At 42.2% G+C, this 19,319-nt stretch overlaps 1 protein-coding gene across 1 annotated transcript in view; it reads right to left on the minus strand.

Moving 5' to 3' along the window:
• Window positions 1-19,319, minus strand: part of LOC132075810 (von Willebrand factor D and EGF domain-containing protein-like) — a 172,621-nt gene that overhangs the window by 127,869 nt on the left and 25,433 nt on the right. Inside the window, exon 2 of the mRNA XM_059476517.1 lies at window positions 4,252-4,436. Within this exon, the coding sequence (XP_059332500.1) occupies window positions 4,252-4,436 (185 nt within the window). The remainder of the gene's footprint in view (window positions 1-4,251; window positions 4,437-19,319) is intronic.

Raw genomic sequence — 19,319 nt, forward strand, 5'->3', positions numbered from 1 at the left:
AATTTGCATTACAGGCAGCAGCGTGCACTGCTCTGCTGTAATCCACAGATTGATCTTTTATCTGACTGTGGAGCAGAGCTTCAATAACATCAGTGTGTGATGTTCCCTCACATTTCTTTTTAATGTTTGTGCCTCCCACAGGGCTTGCCCATATGTATCCAGGTGTATGCATATACCCTGTATTATTTGAATTCAGAATTCAGCTGGAATTTCTGTAATTGATGTGTGTTTTCCCATATTGGCTGTTAAGTACTTCTCTGTATTTTTAATAGATTTTCTGTTGAGCTTTAATTTTTCCATCTTTTGTTCTTCCTCTGAAGGTCATTTTACTATGGTCTGGCCATGTCTGTGCATTGTTTCTTGCTTCTTAATATACTGCTTTAATCTTAGTAAAAGCTCCACTGTACTTTTTTTCATTCAGTGTTTTTGCCTTTCACAGAAGGCAAACCATGATCTTGAAGAACAAACCATGATCTGCAGCAGCAGCCTCAACACAGGAGGATCCAAAATTTGCAAATTTTTGTTGGACTTCTACTACAATATATTTTTGGATAGGGAAGTGGCTGTGGCCAGGAGTGCGTGTCCAGGATCTGATAATTGCTGTGCCTCCTTTGGGAGCACGGGGGGAAAGGCAAGGAAGAAACAGAGGGAGGAAGGTCAGGATCATTTGTTACCTGCCCTGAGAAATTCAGCAGGCAAAGCCTAAATTGGAAAGCTCCTTCAATCAAAAATATTTTGCCACTGGAGGAATAAGTTTATGGACAGCACTTGGATTCAAGGCATGGCAAGTTCAGGAATGCAATTAATATTTTCACTTTCTCTGACATAAAAGCTTTTGGGTTTTTCTTCTGTCTTTTTTTCCACTTCGTAGCTTGTGGGGTTTTCTTCTGTTTTTTCTCCCTTTTTCCCCCCCTTTTTTAATTAAATGAGTGGATGAGAAACAGCTCCTTAAGAACTGCTGCTCTTTTTCCAGTGCAAAATTTGCTGTGCCCCTGAGCTGTGGCAGGGCTGCATTCTGGGGCTCTCACAACCCCCCTGTGTGAATCTAACACTCCCTGTGCTTGTGGAACAATGTGCAGACAGGGACATATTCTTGTTGTGGAGGTTTGTTTCATGGCAAGACTCAGAACACAGGCATTGAGAGGCTGCCTGCAGGAGTCAGGAGTCAGTCAGCTCCCCTCCCGTGTTGCAGACATCTTTTCATGAAAAATCCTTTCCTTAGGATTTTTTCCTCCTGGGAAGCTGAGAAGCCTCAGGAACAAAATGTAAACATTGATTATCTGCTGCTGTGGGATGCAACAGGTGCATCTGTGATTGGTCCATCTTAGATGTTTATAATTAATGACCACTCACAGCCCAGCTGGCTCAGACAGAGAGTCCGAGACACAAGCCTTTGCTATCATTCTTTGCTGTTCTATCCTGATAAAACCTTTTCTTCTATTCTTTTAGTATAGTTTTAATGTAATATATATCATAAAATAGTAAATAAAGCCTTCAGAAACATGGAGTCAGATCCTCATCTCTTCCCTCTACATAAGACCCCTGTGAACACTGTCACACCCCAGCACAAGCCATTTGTGCTCCCACTCTTCTCTCCCACACTCCAAATCTCCATTATGGCTTAAATCCCTCCTGAGCTCAGCTGGGTGACAGGAATCCTTACCTACCAGCGCTCTGAATTAAGGAGTTAATCTCATCTGTTGATAAGCAGCTAATTGTATCTGGCCAGTATCAACATGCTATCACTGGGTATATATCTTACAAGGTGCTGGAGTAATGTACTTTTAAATTCTGCAGCCGTATTGTCAGGCTTTATTTGGTCTCTTTTCTCTTCTATCTGTTCAAGGTTTTGTCTTTGACTTTTTTAATTAAAATCAGCTCGCTCCAGCCAGACTGGAATGTCCAATAATAACTGCTTATTAAGGAGTGGAAGCTGCACAGTTATTAATTTAAATTAGTTTGTTCCAGAGGTTTTGCTGAAATTAAATGGAAAACCAAATCAAACAATGATTTAATTAAGTGGAAGAGATAGAATGTAGAGGCAGATTTAGAAGGTGAAGATCTAAAAGAAGTGTATTCTTTCAGTTTTGACATCTAACAAATGTAATCCTTCATCAGCATGGCGAAGCAGAGATTTACTGTCATTCAGAGGATAATGAAGAAACCAATGGCAAGAATTATGTTACAAGATAAGAAACTAAACTAATGAATATACCTTCACAAACCTGAATGAAAAACTCCAGAGAAGAGATTAAAAGAAACAAAAGCATGCATTGTAAAAAAGCAATCTCAAACAGCATTGCTGCACACTCAGAATTGCTGAAATATAATGAAAAATTAAATAATATTATAGAATATGTATGTACACTTACAGAGCAACCTGGAAAACTTCATAGTGCATCGGGATATTTGAGGATGCCAAATGAAATTAATATTTCAATAATAAGCCCGCCACTTAATTAATGTCAATAAGATTTATAGTTTATATATGCAAAGTGTTAAAAATTCTACAGAAATAACAACTATCTCTTAAAATTTCACTCAATGTTAAATTATTAATGTAAACTTCAGTTGTGATGAGTTCACAGGTCCAGTTTGAATGGATATAAAATGTTTTTGCTAATTTTGAGAGGGTTCTCCAGCTAGAGTAGAATCACCCCAAACCAAAGATCCTGGCACTCTAGGTTGAATATTTAATCTTTTAAATAATTTATGGTAATTAGTTTATTATTTTCTGAATAATTTTGTTTAACTTTATGTTTGAAATTATGCTAACCTCCTGAAGCTGGGATATTTGAGGTGGCCGTGACTTTAGTGAGAGGTTGAAGTTGCTCTGACAACAATGATTGCAAGTCAAACATTATTGTCATACATATTAAACACAGATAAAACCAGATAATTATTGTTTTTTCTCTTTTATAGAGAATGGTAGAGGCTTTTTTGCTCCACAAAGCCATTAGCATACTTATGAAACTAAAGAATGCAAGAATTGATTCAATGCAGAAAGAGGTTCAACTTTAACTCTTCCTTCAGTTTCCCCAAAGATCACTTTAAATATTTTTTTCTGATTTTTCCCTTCTGATTTCATCAGCAGAAGAAGTCCCTAACTCATAATAATTTATATGGGAGAAGAGACAGGCTGCAGAATCCATTCTTACAGCCATACAGTTGCTTGGAAAAAGCACAGCTTGAGGTGACATACATGGTTTACTAAAAATCTCTCTGTGGAGTTGAAAAACACCTGGCTTTATGCTGTATTTCCTAGCCTGGCTGAATATTGGCTGTTCCATGGGGATCCTGGTTTCTGACTGATCCCCTTGCATGTGACAGTGGTGTTGTTGGTTTGATGGTGATGGTGGAGGTTTTGTTGTCGTTACTATTATTATTATTATCATCATCATCATCATCATCACCACCACCATTCAGTGTTTTTCCTATTGGGTTTTTTGTTACTGAAATGGCTCCTGAGGCATTAAAGAGTCTTTTTTCCCAGCCCTGCGACCAAAGAAGTTGAGATTCCTCGGCTCTGGTTTTCAAGGTTGTTTATTTTCTCTTATCTATTACATCCTTTCTCTGACCTGCTGAGATCTGTCCAGCAGGTTGGTGCACACTGACTGCCCTTGGGGTGGTGTTATCTTCTTATACTAAGAACTACGCGTACTTTATTTACAATAATTTTCCAAAATCTATCACCTATGTTAGACAGTCTGTCTCTACTCTAAACCAATCCAGAGTGTCACCATCACAGCAGAAGATGGAGGAGGAGAAGAAGAAGAAGAAGAAGAAGAAGAAGAAGAAGAAGAAGAAGAAGAAGAAGAAGAAGAAGAAGAAGAAGAAGAAGAAGAAGAAGAAGAAGAAGAAGAAGAAGAAAGACAGGACATGCCCAGATTCCTCCATCTTGCCTCTTGAAGCTCCATTCTAAAACCCCAAAATTCTACTTTTTCACCTTGTGACAAATTTCCCATCATTCTACTCAAACTCTTGTGGCTTGTAACTCTTCATACAAAGTTGTTCATTTTTTCCAGGGGCTAAAATCGAAGGCACAGGTGTCTTTGACTCCGTGCCAAGGTCTCTGAGCCCCCTGCCAGGGTCTCAAGTCCTCCAGGGCAGCCAGAGGAATGTCCTGGGTTCCGACATACCCCCCTATCCCCAGTGGATGCCCAGCCTAGGACGGCACAGAGAGGGATGGGGAAGGAAAGCCCCCCAGAGGGTTTATTGCAGCTCCCAGGGGAGAGCTCAGGTTCTGCTGACCTCGACACATCTGGTGGGCATTTCCACGGGCCGCTGGCCGAGCATGAGGCGGTACCATGCCGGTGGCAAGGAGTGGTCACACACCAGCTCCCGGCTCGCCGCCCTCTGCAGCTCCAGGGAGTCGAAGCTGGTGCTCCTGCGGGGGTCGCGGAGGATGCGGTGCCCCCCTGGCCAGCACTCGGGAGCTGGGGAGGATGGAGAGGGCAATGAGTGGTTAGTTAATCACTTTAATTTAGACGCCACTAGTAACTGCTTAAATCTTGTCTGAGGTTGGAAATGGGTGTGTGTATTCTATTCCTGTCTGTTAGAGGTGGGGCAGTTATCTTCTGTTCATTGGGCAGTTTCCTTTTTCTCTTCCACAACCAATCCTCCCTCCGGGAAATACCTTCTGTTAATGTGCCATTAACTATTAATTATTGTCGCCCTGATTTTTTAAGATTTTCTAAGCCTTCTGATGTTGACGTTCTTGTAACGAACTTTCTCACACAGTTTCTGTAAATAACTCATTGTTTTGCATTCTTTTATGAAGGAGGAGAAATTTGATGGACTGTTGGTTCATCCAGTGTCATTGGAGAGGTGGGACTGCAGGTGGCACCTTCAATCCACTGTCATTTTTGGAAAACTATAAATGTTGGAGTCAGAAAATAAACTTCCATTTTTTCTTCACCTTGAGAGCAGTGGTGTGCGCTTGTGTTCTTTCACGTCCTACAGTGACAAATTATCTTCTGTTAATGGGCCATTAATTATTAATTATCTTCTGTTCATGGGCCATTGAGTGTCCCTGTATGGCTGATAAAATTCCATCATCCCATTGGGAGATGCTCTGCCCAGGGGGAGGAACCAAGAATTTCTACTTGGATATAACCTAAAGTTTTGGGCGCCACAGCAGCTTTTTCCTACTGCATTCCCAGAGGAGCAGCTTTGTGCTGCCCTGCATGGCCAGAGGGAGCCCAGGCCCCTCTCCAGCAGCCCTGGAGCTGCAGAGGAAAACTCCCCCCTTGTGCAGGATCCCTGCTGCAGCAGAGCCACAGCTGGCACTGCAGGAGGGCTGAGCCCCCCTGGGATGGGGCTGGGACACTGCCCTGACACACAGGGAACCAAGTCCTGTTGTTGGTTTTATTTTTTTTGGACTATGGCATTTGTATTTTAATTTTCCTAGTAAATGAAAATTAAAATTATTCCTATTTCCATATCTTTGCCTGAGAGCCCCTTAATTTCAAAATTTTAATAATTTGGAGGGAGGAGGTTTACATTTTCCATTTGAATGAAGGCTCCTGCCTTCCTTAGCAGACATCTGTCTTTTCAAACCAAGACAATCCTATATCCTTTTATGTTCTGATTCGTTTTAGGATTGGGATAATTTTCAAGGGAAACAAATCTAGATTTAAATATGTAAAGGTGGAAGCTTAGTAACATAAAGATCTTAGTTATCTACGTTTTCGTCATATCTGAATCAGGACCAAACTCCTTAACCTTTTAACGTGTTTTCAGCCTAATTTTAGGGATTAACATCTGAATATCTCCTCCTCAGAAATCAAGTGTTTTGAGGTTCCAAAGCCTTGTGACCTTTGAAAGTATGTGGGGTTTTAATTTCATTTACTACATGCATGAATGATTTAATCATGATATAAATTGGTGCTCAAGTACAAAGTGCTCTTCACATGCTTTTAAATATGTGCTGAGAAGATTGAGAACAAGAAATGTTGAAAAGACAAAAAAACCCAGAAATGGTATAAAAACACCAGCAAAGGGTTTTGAGAAATCAGCTCAAGTTAAGCTTGCAAATATTGAAGCCACAGGTCAGACTCACTTGAGCTTGGCATAAAGCCAAGCACATCAGGGCTTCTGTGTGTGCATCTCAAACTCTGAATCAAACCTGCTGCCCCTTGACGTGTGTTTGTTTACTCGCCTGCCCTGTTTATTTTCATACATTTCTTGACTTTTACAGAATATTGAATTCTTTTCTTCTCACCTAATAAAAAGAGGCCTTGTGGTGATTCTGTTAGAAGTTGTTTATCTCTAAAGAGCGAGCAAAAATGGCCTTTTCTTGGTTTTCTGAGCCATTCCCTGATGAGGCCAGGTCCCTTTTCCCCACGTCAGCACTGCAGAGTGGGCACAGGAGGGGACTGAGGTGGAGCTGCTCTGCCTCAGCAGCAGAGGGCTCAGCTAACTCCTTGCTGCAGTAATCTTTAATTGCTAATGATGATGTAAGAGGCAGAGGCCACATCAGAGGAATTGCACAAACTGGCAGTTAGCAAAATCACCTCTTTTCACTGTAAATAGAGCTTATTTATGTGGCACCGCTGACAGAGAATAAGACCCCTCCCCACAACTTAATTTTTCAAATGTCACTTTTCAGATTGTAACTCTGCTTTAATATTGCGCCAGTGGCACTCTGAAACACATTTATCATTTTTATTTTATTGACAAGATACTCAGAAGGTCAAAGTCAATCCATTTATGGCAGTATTTTTAAAGATTATTTTGATTGTGCCAAAGGCAAGGCAACGGTACACAAGACAAATGGGGACAAAATGTAGCGTAGCGAAGGCTTTATTGCAATTTTCAGAGAGCTAAACTGTCAAAGCCATTGCAATTCCAATGCAAAATTCTGCTGAATTAATACAATTGCCTTTTTAAATAAAAAAGAAGTGCCCTAAGCTTTTCTTTCCTATAGGTAAGAGACATTTCAGAGAGGGAACATTTGGAAATATTGCACCTCTAATTAAATATGGGATCAAATTCCTTCCCTCAGAAGTCCTTTCTGGAGACCACATGGAGACTGTCCTTTGCTAATTCCCAGCCCAAGGGAAGAGGTGACATTTCAGCAGACCAACTATTTTACAAAAATGAAAAGTTTACCCTATATTTAAAACCCCTTGAAAAAATGCAGACCCTTGCTGACCCCTCCAGTACCACTCAAGGCTTCAGGAGTGTTAATGGGGACAGAATCTTGGCTCCTGATGCCTTTTGCTTGCCTGAATTGGCTCCTGTCTGAACAAAAGGAAAAAGAATCTAAAAGCAAACAGCTCTTTGCCATGGGAATCTTGCAAGGGCATTGTAATGTAATTAATTGCATTCAGTTTCTCAATAATAATAATATCAAATAGTGCCTTTAGATGTAACTAATAGCCTTCTGCTTGATATGTATTAGCTATAATCCAAATTCACACCACATGTTGTAGTCTTACCAGTGATTAACTACTCTGTCTAAACAATGCAAATATATCAGACACTGACACATGGCTAATTATTTTTCATCCCTTGCATGGTTTTGTTTGCAGTAGTTTAGAGAAGGCTTTCTCACATCATCACCAGAGGAGCTGAACGCTGCAGATGGGCTGGCAGAGGCCAGGGAGGGACATGGGGGACACCTCCAAGGTCCCTCAGGAGAATTTAACAGAGAATTTAACAGCATCTGGGGCAAAAAGCCATGTGTTTGGTCCCAAAGTAGCCCTGTCTCAAACAGCCACCTCTGAAGGTGTGTTTTCCCCTGAGTTCACTGCCAGAGTGAGTTTGTGTACCTGTGCCTGGGTTCAGCTGTGCTGGCAGGCTGTCACTGAGGGGCAGGATGGCAAATTGATCTGCTGTCACTGCCCTGGAGCCAGCCTGACGGGTTCTGTCCCCTGCCTGACACAGAGCAGACCCTGGTGGCACAAAAAGCCTCACCCAGGTTCTGCAGCCATGAGCCATGAGCAAAACAAACCCTCAATTACCGAGTTCCCCTTGTAAAATGGTGCTTATCATGGCCCCGTGACAGGGTGATTGTAAACTTTAACATGCAAATTGCAGGCTGTGGTGCGAGTTAATTACCACTGGCTTTCCTGCAGAAATAAATGAATAAAGGCATCAGGCTTTATTATAAAAATGTTATTTAAAAGAAAACAACAAGAAGGCACAGCTGAGCCCTGCTGGTTCTTCATCTGAGAGATGCCCACTTGTATCTTGTACTTGTAGCTGCAGCTACATTCAAATCAGATGAAACTTTCCTATTCTTTTTAAATTCAGGTGCAGGTGTCAAGCTTACGGACAGCCATGAAGTGCTCAACATCCCAGCTGTCCCCTTCATGTCCACATTCATGTCTAGTATGGAACCAGTGCTGCTCTGGGCTATGCAGATTAGGTTGTCTTAAAAAGGAAATATTTGTTTTATTAGGATAACAAATTTAATTTAATCCAGCACTACTCCTACTATTGTATTTAAGGGGCCCATGAAAAAAAAAAAAAAAAAAGAAAAAGCTGGCTTTTTAGGGAACTGGTCATTATGACTCATTCTGCAGTGAGATTTTTGTGGCTCTCTATCCAGAGCTGTTGGAATGAAATGCTGGGTGTATCTGGTGCTTTAGTCTCCTGCAAAGAGCTGCTTCTTGAACTACCCCCAACTCAATATAGCAAGGAGCTGTTGCTAAGACATAAACATTTGTTTGCCTTACTAGAGACTCAAAAGCTTTTATATTTTTTTTTAACTTAACAATTTTGTGTCAGAAAGTTGTGGCAAGGAGACACTGAGTAGCTCCTTTTTGACACTGAAAGCAAACAGATAATAATACCTGCTGTATCTGCTAAGTGAAAATGACATTTGAGTAACTCTGGTGGCGTGACGGAGCAGGTTCCTTGGGGAAAAGCCTGTCTCCATCAAAGCCATCAGGAATGCTGCTGTTAATGCCTGGGTGTTCAGAGTCACCTGTTAATGTGTGGGAAAGGAGAGGCAGCCTGTGGGCTCGCTGGGGAGAGGAGAGCCTCCTGCAGAAGGCAGAAGCATCCAGAAATATCGCATGGAAAATGAGCAGGACATGGGTATCTGAACTGAATGTGCTGCTGTGGGCAGGGGTTTGGCTCTCAGCTAAAGGAAACATTGATGTGACCACAGCATGAGGAGATATTGGTGTCAGCAGGTCCTGGGGACAGCCTGGAGGCCCTTTCTGTGCCAAACATGACTCTGGAAAGGTGAACATAGGGCATCATCACTTTGGGAGACTCCCTGCTTTGGGATGCCCTCCCTGCCCACACATTTAACACCTGAAACACCCACTGCTGTTTCAAGCTGGATGCTCTGCAAACAGCTGAGTCTCTGCACACTTTTTGGGCAGAGGTATTGGTGAGAAAAATGCTGCTTTGGGTATTTTTGCTGAGGTCTGTCCCTCCTGCTCATGGCCATAGGAAGAAGCAGCATCAGCCATATCAGAGATAAACCCAGGAAACTTAAGAGTGGCGGCTGAAAAATCATAAGGAAATAACTTGCTAAACCTTTGCTTTCCTTTTCAAAGACAGATGAGTACAAGTGTAATAGAGCTTTACCTGTCCCTCCTGCTCCCAGTAAATATCAGTGGCTTAGGTGGAGGAAGGTTTAAGAAGTTGTGAGATTTTGTTTGTTTGCTTTGAATAGCGGCTGCAAATCAAATAATATCAATAGGTGATGGCAGCCAGGTAACCCTGCAAGAAATATAGTCCACAAGCCTGAGGGGCATGTTTGCTTTGGGCAAAGCCACACAATATATCTAAAGGGCATTCTAAAGCCTTGGGAAATAGCTGGCAAATTGTAAAATAACTTTTGTGTGGAGGGTGATTGCAAAGCCAGTGTCTGATGTAGGCAATGCTAACCAAGAGCAGCATTTGGTGATGGGCTGTGATTGCTCTGTGACCAGGAATGATGGGTCCCCACATGCAGATTTCCTTCTTGCCATCACCTCTCATATTGTGGAAACTCAATCTGGAGTTTGCCCCAAAAATACATGTAGGCATATGTATGTAAGCATACATACATTAAAATAAAAGTATTTCAAATTATGTGTGAGTACTCAAATTTTTGACACTTGTGTGACATACAGTAAATTTTTGAGGTCCCTCCCTCTGTGGCAGATTTTCACATTTCTGCTTTTTGTTTCTTACAATCCACAGTGGAACAGAACCTTTTCTGCTGTGTTTGACTTTCTCTTCATAGGAAAATTATAAAATATTTTTGGAAAACTCATTCTGAAATGCTGAGGCTAATAAACCATAACTCCAAATTAATTGCAGACAAAGGATGTGTTGTTCCCTTTCTTATATTTCTGTTTTAGAAACAGAAGGAAACATTTTCATCACCAGCCACTTCCATGCTCAGGGGCTGGATTTCAGTGATGTAGAAAATCTCAGGTAAGAGTTTCTGAAGCTTTCAGCATGTCAGTGCCATCTCTTTCCCAAATTGTCATTTACCACACATTGAAAGAGAGTTTGTGTAGAGAAGGAAAGGCAGATGTTGGGAAAGGGAAATTCTTTCCAGGCTCTTAATGGATGTGTTCAAAATAAATTTCAGTAGAATCCAACCCATCTGACAACATTTAAAAATTCCTTTTGGTGGTTGCATGTTCCAGGTGAACAAACATCTATTAGTAGATATTTGTAGCTAAGGAACACCTGACAGTTTATTAAAGATAAAAGTTCCTGCCCTTATTTCACCAATACTTTAAAGATTTTTGCTTCAATTATTCTGCCTGCTGATGACAAAAATTTTCATTCTTAATGATATCCAGAGGCAGAAATTTGTTGTGAATGTGACAGCGATCACTACATTAAAATGCTTGAACCATGAATGCTCCTCTGGTAGATAAAGCATAATAACTGTATTAAAAAACCTTGATAGCTAATAAATAACGCTATTTTCAGAGATTTCAGAAGCAGAGGAACCTCCTACTGAACTGAAATGATAAGGGAGCCCATTGTGCAAACACCACACACTCGTAATGGCCAGGTCTTGAACAAGTCACAAAGCATTCACAAGGCAAAATTGATAGAGATAAATGAGCCATTGTGCAAAATAAATGTAATTATAGAAATTTTGACCCAGGAAGAGGCAAGAGGCTGAGCACCTGCTGAAAAGAATATGACATGTTATTTGTACTGAATAACAGGCAGATCTGAGAAAAAGTAAAAACCAAACCAAAAAACCTACACTCTGAAGGTGTTGCTTTATAATGCACCTGAATTTCATTTGTCTGGGAACAAGGTCACTTGTCATCCTGGTCTGCTGTGGAGTAAAGCAATAAACTATTGACAAACCAAGGGCCAGCACTCAGTTCCAGAGCAAACAATTATTTATTCACGCTCCTATCTCTTATCTTGCCTTGCATTTCTATTTTTAACTGGTGGTTTAGAAAGGAGGAATTGATTATGTGAAATATTCTTCTGGTTTGTGTATCCCCTGAATAATTTGCAGAATAATGAGCTGCACACAGCTCACACAGGAGGATGCAGGGACAGGCAGAGAAGCATTTTGTGTGGGGCCAGGAGGGGCTGATCAAACAGGTGAAAACAAGGGGTCCCTGTGGAGAGTGGGAGCAAAGTCTGAGTATCTCCCTGGCAGGTTACTGGGGATTTTGGAGAACTGTCACTGCACATGGGATGAACAACACCTTCTTCGGTGTTCTATAAATAGAGCAGACGAAGGAACTTTTTATTTTCAGGGATAATGCATGTGTGGCCAACTGAAGTAAATGAGCCAAGAAGTGTCCAGCAGAATTGTTTTCTTTTAAAATGCTTAAATCTCCAAGAATCACTGTCTGGAATCTCTCATCAGTGTGGAAATTGCTCATGGATGATGTGGGGGACACAAAAAGGACAAGATAAAAAGCACATGGATAAAAAGCAATGGGCAGTTGTACAGGCCAGGTGAAGTCAGTGCACCTTCTTTACAAAATGCAGCCTCATTTAATAAATGTGCCATTTAGAAAAAACAGCAAAGCCAAATTGTGTCAATAGCTCTATTATGTTTGACCAAATCTCCTCCTCACTCATTCTTGCTCAGTCCTAAAGCCAGGAAGGCTGAGAATCAGAATATAGAAATCACTTACTATTGCTGTGTCACAACAGAATTCAAAGCCTCATAAATTTCCTCAAGTTATCTCTAAGTTAATCATGATGCCTTTAAGGGCATCTCAATAAAAATCAATAAAAAGAAAATTATAATTATTGTTATTGATTGGTCTATTTTGCTCTCATCCCTCAGAATGAAAAAGTGAAATCAAGGAAAAGGGTCTTTCTTACCTCCTAATCTCAGCTGAGCATACAGTCACAAATTTAGCTTTCCTAAATAGAAGCAACAAAAACAAACTCACAGGTTTTGATTTTAGAAGCCACAGGGCTCTATTCAGATGGAAATTTGATTGCCATGGAGAGCTGGAGGTGTTTCTACACCTCAGCTATGACACTGGCTAATTACCATTCGCCAGCCACACATTTTTCCAGACTGCCCCCACGGATAATGCTGAATTTTGGCCACATTTTCCTGCACTTCCTCCATGCAGTGCTGGATGTGGGTGATATTAAGCTGGGGAAAGTGTCAGCAGTCCCTTGCTGTCAGTGCTTCCAGCAGAGGCTGGTGAGCAGATAAGGGCACTCAGAGTGCAGGCAGCTCAGTGCTGCCAAATTCCAGGTCTGCTGTGTGTCCTGGGTGTGATTCAGTTCCTGTTGGATGCAGGGTGACCAGGCAATTTTTCCTGCTATTGTTTTGCTATTATTCATTGCTGTTATTCATCCCATTCACTGGCACAGCAGTGGCTTCAGCTCCTCACGTGTTTATAATGGGCTTTTCTGTCAGGGCTCTGACATTTAGGATGAATGGCTGGGTTCCCTCTTGCCTTTGGAGTAAGGTTTTATTTGTTACAGTGCTGCAGTAATGCACACGGACATGCTCCACTTCCCAGCTGCTGCACTAACCTGGAAGGATCTCTCCACTAAAATTTAGGTTTTCTTTGACCCTGTCCTCCATCCCTTTGTGGGCTGTGTGAAACTGTGAGAGAGTTGATATGAAACAGGCTCATAGCACATAGCAGCTCCTGCTGTGGATGCAAAACGTTCTTCTCATGCAATATAGCACTCTGGATGGATTTAAAAAATATTGAAATAAAAGGTCATGAGCTAGAAATAGCCAGCAGCCTGCCTGGCCACTGTGATAAGATAAAGCTGTGTACTCCCAACCGTGGAATTGCGACATTAAGCCTAATAGATTTCTAAAATCCAAATTTATCAGCAATCCCCACTGTTTGTTTCTTCAGCTTCTGAAAGGCTCTGATTGGGTACATATAGTCATGGTATCTTCAAACCTAAAAGTCAGTGTGTTCCTCCCATGGAAACAGGATTGTATCAGTTCCAGCCAGCATTTTCCCTGGGCCATGATGGAATTCCAGGGAATCTCACACACATGGTTGTGTCTCTAGCACCTGGCAGAGGTCTGGTACTGCCTATTCACACCATGAAACAGCAAGGCTTTCAGTTCCTATAGACAAAAACCTCCAGATAAATGTGTTTGCTATTTTTATTTACTTGAATTTAATTCTCGGTTCTAACAGGCACCGATTTTCCTTTTTTTTTTTATATTAAGGGTCATCTCTGCTTTGGTTGCTCCACAGATCTCTGCTTATTTACCAGAAGTAGTAGGACCATCAATAAAAATAGTAAGGTTTCAGGAACTTATAAGGCCTTCAGCTATAAGCTGTTTTTTGATGTAAAAGAAAATGCAGCTCAGCTGGTATCAGCTGAGTCTTCACCACATTTACAGCTGCTACCTGTGCAACCTTTTAGGATGTAATTACCGTAATAAGAAAAAACATCTCCATAATTACATATATGTAAAGCCCAACACCTTTCTGTGGCCATGCAGCCAGAGCTGCAGGTACAGATCTGCATGTTCACAGGGGATTAGGGAGGCACAGGAACAAACAGGAGACAATTGCTGCCCCATATGGTGCACATTATTGGCATCTGTGCTCTGATCAGGATCAGCCGTGCAGAAGGCAAACCTACTGATTTCTTCTCATTTACACTGCATTAACTTTGATCACAGTGTAGGTTTGTGTGTTTTAAAGCCTCTGCTGTCTTAAAAATGTGCCTGTGTCCTCAGAGGAGAGGAAATGAGCAGAAATGAGCCCTGTCCTTCAGTGGCTGATGGAGCTGTGGGAGGGTTTCCCATGCAGGGATGGGCTGGAATGGGATGGGGATTTCTTCCACCATGATCTACATGGTGTTTCTTACAGGAGGTATAGCGCTGCCACTTTGTGTTCTTTAGAAAGAAAATAAAGGGAAATCAGATTGCCAGATGGAGTATTCTCAATGGGAACCACTCTGCTCCTCAGACACTGACAATGCAGTACAGTTTCTTCTCACCAGATGAGATGAATCCTAGCAATTTTTTATTTCTGTGGAGCCATTTTCATGCTGAGCTTTTCATTCTACTCTTCCACCTCCTTCTTGCCTGATAACAGCCAGAACATGCTTTTAGATTATGAAATAAAGTTACACCTTTTAGTGAAATACATGCTTTAAAAAATAGCATTGCTGAAGTGAAGGGGGAAGCAACCAGATCTCAGTTATTTTGCTGGGGAATAATTGAACTGAAAATGTTATCTGTGCATCTCCATCCCCAGGTAAACAAGGCAGACAGGCAGCATTTCAGGTTTTCTTCCATCTTTCTGTCATGAAAACAAGACTCAGTTCTACATTCTTAGTTGGTAATTGGCTAATAACTGCAATTTTCATCCTGAGAAGATAGGCCAGTAACCAGTGCTCAGAAAAACCCTACAATATGACAACTGATCAATTCTTCATTAGACTTGATGCATTCAGGTTACCACAGTCATTTCTTTTGCAATTTGAGCTAAAAATAAAAAACAATCAGCAAAAAATCTAGTCAAGCAATTTCAGATTGGAAAGCCATAACACAAATTAATGCACAAAGAACCAGCAGGCAATCAATTTATCATTTACTACTTTATTCTTTAGCAATTTACAGTCATTGCTGAGTTGCTTTTGAAACTTGTAAAATTTGATTATGTGAAACCTGGTGAGTGTCAGGCTTTGGTCATTTTGTGTTTTATGAGTTGTTTTATGACAAAAGGATGTAACCTCAAGCTGCGCCAGGGGAGGTTCAGGTTGGAAATCAGAAACATTTATTCACTGAAAAGGTTGTTAAGCATTGGAATGGACTTCCCAGGGAAGTGGTGGAGTCACCATCCCTGGAGGTGCTCAGGAATTGACTGGATGTGGCACACAGTGCTCTGGTCTAGTTGAAAAGGTGGTGTTTGGCCAGAGGTGGGACTCAATCATCTTAAAGGTTTTTTCCAACCTTAATGAAGCTGTGATTCTGTGATTCCATTCTAGGAGCTGGTTGGAGAGCAGAGGGTCTGTACAAGTAGACCTGTCTGGCATCTGCTGATATCCTGCACAGCCACACATAGCTAAGTGTTAGCCTGCAAGTCCTGGCAGCAAACTTCCTGTAGTTTTCTACAATTAACCCTTTTCAGAGAAGGTTTAGATGTTCCTAAAGCTTCAAATGCCACTTTGAAAGCCACAGTTGTGGACCTACAACTGCAAATAGTGCAGGAGCCAGCTGTGGTTCCCTGTGCAGGAGTGGCTGTGGTTCCCTGGGCAGGAGTGGCTGTGGTTCCCCGTGCAGGAGTGGCTGTGGTTCCTTGTGCAGGAATGGCTGTGGTTCCTTGTGCAGGAATGGCTGTGGTTCCCTGTGCAGGAGTGGCTGTGGTTCCTTGTGCAGGAATGGCTGTGGTTCCTTGTGCAGGAATGGCTGTGGTTCCTTGTGCAGGAATGGCTGTGGTTCCTTGTGCAGGAGTGGCTGTGGTTCCTTGTGCAGGAATGGCTGTGGTTCCCTGTGCAGGAGTGGCTGTGGTTCCCTGGGCAGGAGTGGCTGTGGTTCCTTGTGCAGGAGTGGCTGTGGTTCCCTGGGCAGGAGTGGCTGTGGTTCCCCGTGCAGGAGTGGCTGTGGTTCCTTGTGCAGGAGTGGCTGTGGTTCCCTGTGCAGGAGTGGCTGTGGTTCCTTGTGCAGGAGTGGCTGTGGTTCCCTGTGCAGGAGTGGCTGTGGTTCCCCGTGCAGGAGTGGCTGTGGTTCCCCGTGCAGGAGTGGCCGTGGTTCCCTGTGCAGGAGTGGCTGTGGTTCCCTGTGCAGGAGTGGCCGTGGTTCCCTGTGCAGGAGTGGCTGTGGTTCCCTGTGCAGGAGTGGCTGTGGTTCCCTGTGCAGGAGTGGCCGTGGTTCCCTGTGCAGGAGTGGCTGTGGTTCCCTGTGCAGGAATGGCTGTGGTTCCCTGTGCAGGAATGGCTGTGGTTCCTTGTGCAGGAGTGGCTGTGGTTCCTTGTGCAGGAGTGGCTGCTGCCTCTCCCACTGCACCCCCAGCATGGCTGGGGTAGCACAGAAATGGGATTATGATTTTGAGAACTGTGATGATGATTTTGAGAAATGTGATGATGATTTTGACCCCGGGGTTTGGGTAACTCACCTACCAGCCCATGAACAAGGAGGGCTTTGCCTGTGACAGACTGAGGAGTGGTGGTGCAGCCCTTACACCTCTCACATTCACCCACAGGTGACTTCAAGAGCACCTGCTCTTTAATTTTCCCCCACAGTGCTCATCTTTTCCATTCAGCAATGAGGACCTCACTAGCTCTGATAGTGAAAACTGAGCTGTATAAATGTTGCTTGCCAGCAGCAGGAATGCTCTGAATGCTCTGGGTGTGTTTGGGGCACAGGCAGCAGAACAGGCCCAGCAGAAGGCAAAAAAATAGTGAGAGGGGCAGGGTGACCTGGGGACATTTTCTGCTGGGTTTGAGCTTCATGGGCAGATTTGGAACTGGCTGATTTTCCCTGACTTCAAACCATGACTGCCATGTGCTGAGACAATGGCCTGAACATTCGATCCCCTCCCACTGAAACCACTGTTTCTGTAATTTCGTTAACTATTCAAATATAAATAAGAAATCTCTAAGTTTGCCAACTTCCAATGCTGTTTCTTTTCTTTGAATTTTTCTTTTCTTTGAATTTTTCTTTTCTTTGAATTTTTCTTCTCTTTGAGTTTTTCTTTTCACTGTTTAAAAAATGCATATTTTCTTGAAGAAAGCTGACAGGTCTAACACCAAAATGCCTCCTTGCTGGACTCTCATTCTCACCCCACATCACTTAAGCTAGTTTGCCCTTTTGGCCATGGACTGCAGCGCTCTGTGATGATCTCTCAACTCTTCCTCCATGGTCCTTGTGGGCCCGTTCCAATTCGTGCTACTCCAGGATTCTATTTTTAACCCACAAAGGCTTTAAAATGTGGTGTGGAAGAAAATCCAGGGTCCAATTTTAGTGTAAAGATCTCTGCTAGGTATTCCTCAGCCTCTCATTGCTCCTCTGTCATGCCACAGTAACACTCTGGGCTAAAGTCAAGTTCCATTTCATCCTTTCTATTGTGTTCTGAAATAAATGTCTGCTGCAAAGCAAGGGACTCAAATCTAGGTTATTCCCTTACAGAACATGTAGATTCAGCAGCATGGCTTGATATTAATGACATCTGAATGGCTAAATCCCTGCAAAGTGGGGTAAAACTTTGCTCCTAGGGATCCAGCAAACACACTTAAACCACTGAATTATCTTAATTCTAAAACAGCCCCCCAGCAGCACCACAGGGCCGGGATACACTCATGGGTTATTTTGCTGTATCTGGAATTTTGAGGCTATTCCAGAGACATGAAGGCACAATGAAAAGCAGAGCTGGACAAACATGTGAAGGCTTGAGGTATAAAAGGATTAACAGATGCTAATGTTCTACATTTTTCTGCTGCAAAAATATAAGCACAGACAGCTCCCAGAGCAAAGCAGAAAGGGAAGGATTGCATGTAGGAGGGACAGAAAGACATGGCTATCATGGTGTGCTGCAGTAAATTTTGAAAAAAGGCAGCTGTTGAACAGATGTTACCAGCATACAGAAGATTTAGTGTGCAGATGATTTGCAATTCACTGGTCCACTGAGGAAAAGTTACTTTTTTCCATTTAAAGTATAATCCTTCCAATTTCCCAGAGAAATAAAATCTTTAAAATCACAAAGAATGATTGATAATATTGAAATTCAAGCTAAACCCCTTGTCAGCCTAAAATTAAACATTTTGTAAGCAGGAGGCATTGAGGCATTTCATTTGCAAAGACATTGAAAGGATAAAAAAATTAAACTTTCAGAAAAATATAGCTCTTTTTCTCTAGGCTAAACAGCTTTTCAGATTCAAAATAAAATTAGGGTAGATCTTGCTGATCTGGGGAAAATGTCACTGGTGCCATTTGAACCCCCTGTTACCCCAAAACCACACCCAAGGGCACTCACAGCATTGGGTTTGCTCCAAGGTGAATTATCCCTGTGGTTTTGTTTTCCTTATCTCCATTGCCTTCATTCACATGAAATGCTTTGTAGGATCAGCTCTTTTTTATTTTTTATTTTATTTTTTTAAATTCTGGCTGCGAGACAGCCAGGTCCAAAATGCAAATCACCTCAATCAAGGATGTCTAATTGTAATTTATCTCCCATACAGTACAAGCACCTAAATGAATACTTCCCCTAGATACTCCTGCAAGATTTTTACATATTTCTTCAGCAGCACCACAGTCTTCATCCATCCTGAGAGATAGCTGTCCTTACCACCTTTGTGGACCTTTTGGGTTGCAGTTCTTCATGGTCTTCATGGTCTTTCATGGTTCTTCACAATGAAAATGTGTTGATTGACCTGACATGGGTGAGGCAGGGCAGGCCTGACTCCAGTGGCCACGAGCCCCAGTTAATTTCTGGGTTTCTCTCAAGGCCATTTCTTGCTATTTGTTGCTTATTCATCATGACTCCTGGATGCAGAGAGCACATCAAAGTGGAATTTTTCCCTTTAATCAGGGACCAAAAACATTATCGCTCTGATCATAGGGTTGCAGTCTCCATATTTTCTTCTCAGACCTGTTCTTGGAACGTGTCCCATCATTTAAAATCCTCTTCTAAGGCAGGACAAATTCCCTTTTCTCTTTCAAGGCAAACCTTTTCTTAGGAGATAGACCTTGAGGGTACATGCCAAGAATGACATGGATTTTTATACAGATTAAATCTTATTTGCAATAATGATTTGCAGTATTTTCACATCACCAAAATCCTTTCCAAGATTCCTTACAACAGCAGGTTATTTTGGCTGTGATTACATGAGAAATGGCAGTCCAGCTCTTTGCAAAATCCTCTGCAAATAGTCATTAAGCTAAATCTCCTTTCTTCTGAGAGTGGGATGTAAAGAACTGACATGCC

This window comes from Ammospiza nelsoni, chromosome 7 (genome assembly GCF_027579445.1).
Source record: "Ammospiza nelsoni isolate bAmmNel1 chromosome 7, bAmmNel1.pri, whole genome shotgun sequence".
NCBI lineage: Eukaryota > Metazoa > Chordata > Aves > Passeriformes > Passerellidae > Ammospiza > Ammospiza nelsoni.